The sequence below is a fragment of the Culex quinquefasciatus genome, chromosome 3 (assembly GCF_015732765.1).
Source record: "Culex quinquefasciatus strain JHB chromosome 3, VPISU_Cqui_1.0_pri_paternal, whole genome shotgun sequence".
Classification (NCBI taxonomy): domain Eukaryota; kingdom Metazoa; phylum Arthropoda; class Insecta; order Diptera; family Culicidae; genus Culex; species Culex quinquefasciatus.
The window spans coordinates 191,530,411-191,534,791 of NC_051863.1; the positions used below are offsets into that span (position 1 = coordinate 191,530,411).

The 4,381-nt window shown below is 40.3% G+C and overlaps 1 protein-coding gene across 1 annotated transcript; it reads right to left on the reverse strand.

Moving 5' to 3' along the window:
• Positions 1-1,670: 1,670 nt before the first annotated feature.
• Positions 1,671-3,481, reverse strand: LOC6031063 (deoxynucleotidyltransferase terminal-interacting protein 1). The gene is made up of 2 exons (XM_038266084.1): positions 3,420-3,481; positions 1,671-3,357 (listed from the first exon to the last, which is right to left on the reverse strand). Exon 2 carries the CDS (start codon positions 3,302-3,304, stop codon positions 1,949-1,951), a length of 1,356 nt encoding a protein of 451 aa, XP_038122012.1. The 5' UTR covers positions 3,305-3,357; positions 3,420-3,481; the 3' UTR covers positions 1,671-1,948.
• Between the last annotated feature and the right edge of the window lie 900 nt (positions 3,482-4,381).

Consider the following 4,381-nt stretch of genomic DNA (forward strand, 5'->3'; position numbering starts at 1 on the left):
TTGACGAAAATTACGAAATCCATTTAAATTTTTAGGTTTTTTGAAAAAATAATAGAATTTTTTGCCCCCCTGATTTTTCGTACCAATATTGATGGGAGAGGTTTAACACCAATCCCTTCCCTACTAACCCCGAGTAGGCCGCGGGTAATCGGCTCCCCTCCCACTAACATTTACACACAAGATCCTCTGTAATTATTAAGTTTTTTGTAATTACAAAAGCCGACTCGGTCCTAACCAGGTCCCAGTACCGAAAAGGACCTAATAAAAATAATTTTATGAAAAAAAAAAAATTGATGGGAGACGGGAGGAGGGTGACAAGAACATTAAAAAATATCGGTTCAAGCCGATATAATTATCGAAATAACGATGACGATAATATTATCGCCGAAAATTCTATCGATAAACAACCTTGATATTCATATTTATATATCAGCTTTTTTTTTATATAAAAATCTTTTTCAAAACATTCATAGTTTGTTAGTTTGCTAGTTTGTTAGTTTGTTAGTTTGTTAGTTTGTTAGTTTGTTAGTTTGTTAGTTTGTTAGTTTGTTAGTTTGTTAGTTTGTTAGTTTGTTAGTTTGTTAGTTTGTTAGTTTGTTAGTTTGTTAGTTTGTTAGTTTGTTAGTTTGTTAGTTTGTTAGTTTGTTAGTTTGTTAGTTTGTTAGTTTGTTACAAGAACAAGAACAAGAACAAGAACAAGAACAAGAACAAGAACAAGAACAAGAACAAGAACAAGAACAAGAACAAGAACAAGAACAAGAACAAGAACAAGAACAAGAACAAGAACAAGAACAAGAACAAGAACAAGAACAAGAACAAGAACAAGAACAAGAACAAGAACAAGAACAAGAACAAGAACAAGAACAAGAACAAGAACAAGAACAAGAACAAGAACAAGAACAAGAACAAGAACAAGAACAAGAACAAGAACAAGAACAAGAACAAGAACAAGAACAAGAACAAGAACAAGAACAAGAACAAGAACAAGAACAAGAACAAGAACAAGAACAAGAACAAGAACAAGAACAAGAACAAGAACAAGAACAAGAACAAGAACAAGAACAAGAACAAGAACAAGAACAAGAACAAGAACAAGAACAAGAACAAGAACAAGAACAAGAACAAGAACAAGAACAAGAACAAGAACAAGAACAAGAACAAGAACAAGAACAAGAACAAGAACAAGAACAAGAACAAGAACAAGAACAAGAACAAGAACAAGAACAAGAACAAGAACAAGAACAAGAACAAGAACAAGAACAAGAACAAGAACAAGAACAAGAACAAGAACAAGAACAAGAACAAGAACAAGAACAAGAACAAGAACAAGAACAAGAACAAGAACAAGAACAAGAACAAGAACAAGAACAAGAACAAGAACAAGAACAAGAACAAGAACAAGAACAAGAACAAGAACAAGAACAAGAACAAGAACAAGAACAAGAACAAGAACAAAGGAAACCAAGGAAACGCATGGACAAAGTTTTATAGAAAAGTCAATTTGCAAAAAAAGTTGGGTATTTTTTTTCCAGAATTAAATATGCGTTAAATCATGTTCTAAATTGTAAATGCTGTTAATTGTTTTGTTTTACCAAGTGAGCTGAAACAAACTATATTTTCAGACCCAGGCAAATGTCCAATTCCAGATAAATTAAAACAAGAGACTTTTATTGGTTTGCACATTACTTTATTGAATAATAAGATATATTTTAAAACACTCATAGCACACCCCAAACTGCACACATCCTGAAGAGAACACTCACGAAATTTCATATTAAAAGAAGATTTTTCGCACAATCAACATCCGGTTAGTAACTTTGTTAGATTACACGCTGATATGTACACATCGACAAGCGACTACTGATTGTTTCTAAAATAGCCTTAAAAATTTAGTTTTTCCTAAATATCACTTCTCAATACTCGAAAATAGGAAACACCGTGCATCAATTTAGGATTTGGCCACTTCACCACTTTCCGGTATCGACACCGTGGCCACCACACTGGCCGGCGGAACACCGCCTGACGTAGTCACCGTCGTCGTCGTCGTCGTCACTGCCGCGGGTTGGGACTGCTGGGCCAGCAGGGCCGTCAACGTGGCATGAGAGGAACTCAGCGATGAGACACGTGGCCGCGGCTGCTGCTGAACGATGTTTGGCGGAACGGATTTTACGGTGGAGGAAGCTTCCGCGCTGTCTTTGATGAGCTTTTGAACCTTGGCGTAGATGAACTCGGTCAGCTTGAAGCCCTGCAGGTCGGCTAGTTTTAGGTAGGGCGCGTATTCGGGGTTCCGCTCGGCAAGCTTCTTCACCTCGTCCAGGACCAGCAGGAAGAATCGCCCGTTACGGTTTAGGGGAGAGATTTGTTTCTGGTTGAGGAGCCATTCGCGGTCCTGATTGTCTGGACAGTATCTTAGGATTTCTGGGTGCTTGTTGGCGAGGCGTTCTCGAAAGTCGGACACCCCGAGGGCCCGACCTGCCTTGAAGTCTAGGATGAACAACGTTTCCGGGCTGATTGTGGTTGAGTAAACGGTTGGGTTCAGTACTGAAGGACGAAGCTGGTACGGAAGGGACGCTTGGACATTTCCGAGTGACTGCAGAATCGAGTACTGATGGTTCTGGGTGTAGAGCGATCCTTGTAGGAAGTACTGCCGCTTGAAAGTGTCCGGTTGATTGGGTTCTGGCAGCTTGCGCTTCAATGCTTGCTGAAGAAGACTTGGCGTTCCAGTCGGAACTACGTTGTCCGTGCTCGAGTCAGAATCACTCAACTCCATGCCCGGTGTGTTTGCCCTCGAAAGCGAATTCTCCGCCGGGGACGCGATCTGACCGACGTACTGGCCCTTGCTATTCTCCAGCAACGAACAGTACGTATTCTTTAACGTTTCTTCCGACACCGCCGACTCTCCCAAATTTTCCTTAATATTCTTGATAGCCGGAATGAAGAACAACGAGCTAAACTTCTTAATCACCACGTCAATCTCCTTATCGAACAAATACTGAATATTCGCCCGCAGCAGCTCCAGCGACTTCATCGCGGCGTCGTTCGAGGGTTGATTGGCAAACGACCTGCCCGAGTACCGCGCCTTCAGCACATCCAACATGGCCTCACCACTCATTTTAGGGCGTCCCCTGCCGGTGTGCTGACCGGACGAGCTGCTGTTCTCCGACTCGGAAGACCCGGCCGCATTTTGAGCCAACTCAGCGGATTGACTTGTTGCTACTGCTGCGGCTAGTGGGTTGTTGTTGCTGCTGTTGTTGGATTGGCTCGGTGCCGAAGAGGACGAACGCCACACGCGCTGGATGACCATGGTTTGAACGCGGGAATCGAACGGGAAACTACAGGGTGGAGCACGTGAAAGGTCTGCAAAAGATGAAATTTGAATTATTACGCCGGAATGTATGCAGAAAATAGGAAATATTTACGGAGGTGAAAAACACGCCTGGATTTATGCAGCACGTAAACTTTATGATGCCTTTGAGATGGGATCAGGGTTTGTCATTGGAAGATGGAGTTGGCTTGAGATGTTCCCCGTTTGACATAAAAGTCATTTGACATAATAGTATTAATTTTTATTTAATAATTTTAGCGCACTAAAATGTTTCTCATAAACGATATTCATTTTTTTTTTCTTTATTACCGACTAACAGTAGTTTTGTAAGTGCAGTACAAAGTTTTGAGGGATCCTTTCAGCGAGTATAAGACATTTATCACAATGGATGCTAATAAAGTTGGTTGTAAAGGGAAACAGAAAACAGGAAAACAACTCGCAAAAATCCTGTCATTCTTGCTGGGATAGAAAATGGATAGGAGGAGGAAAAGGGTTTCTCGAAAACTAGATCACAATATCACGGCACCATACTCGATATCAGAGTGTTCTCCGACATCGTGCAACTCGTCCAAAACCTCTGTAGCAGTTTGCTGGTCCAGGTATCCAGTGATTTCGTGTTGGCCGCCTCCTCGAGCTCGTCCGTCGAGAAGTTAAACGGCACGGCAAGTCCAGCATCATTTTTCAGGATCTTGTTTTGGCACGTCTGCCAATTTAATCAAATTGTGGTCGCAGAATTCAAATTTCCGCTATAACTTTTCAAAAAATTGAAAAAATATTACGAAATTAATGTTAAAAGTAAGGCCATTGCAAATATTTTTCAATGTTTATTTTGTTTTCGGAAAGATCGAAAAAACAAATGTTTCATGTTTTAACATTGAAAATCGGACCATTATTTGCTTCAATGTCTCCTAGACAATTTTGTAGAAAATTTGCTGAAATTCTAAAAAAAAAAAATTCAGGGATGGTCACTTTTTTTGAAAACCGAAATACTGCAAATTTTCTCTGAAATCTAACTATCTTTGAAACGGGGCCCTATATCACAATATCTGTAAAGTA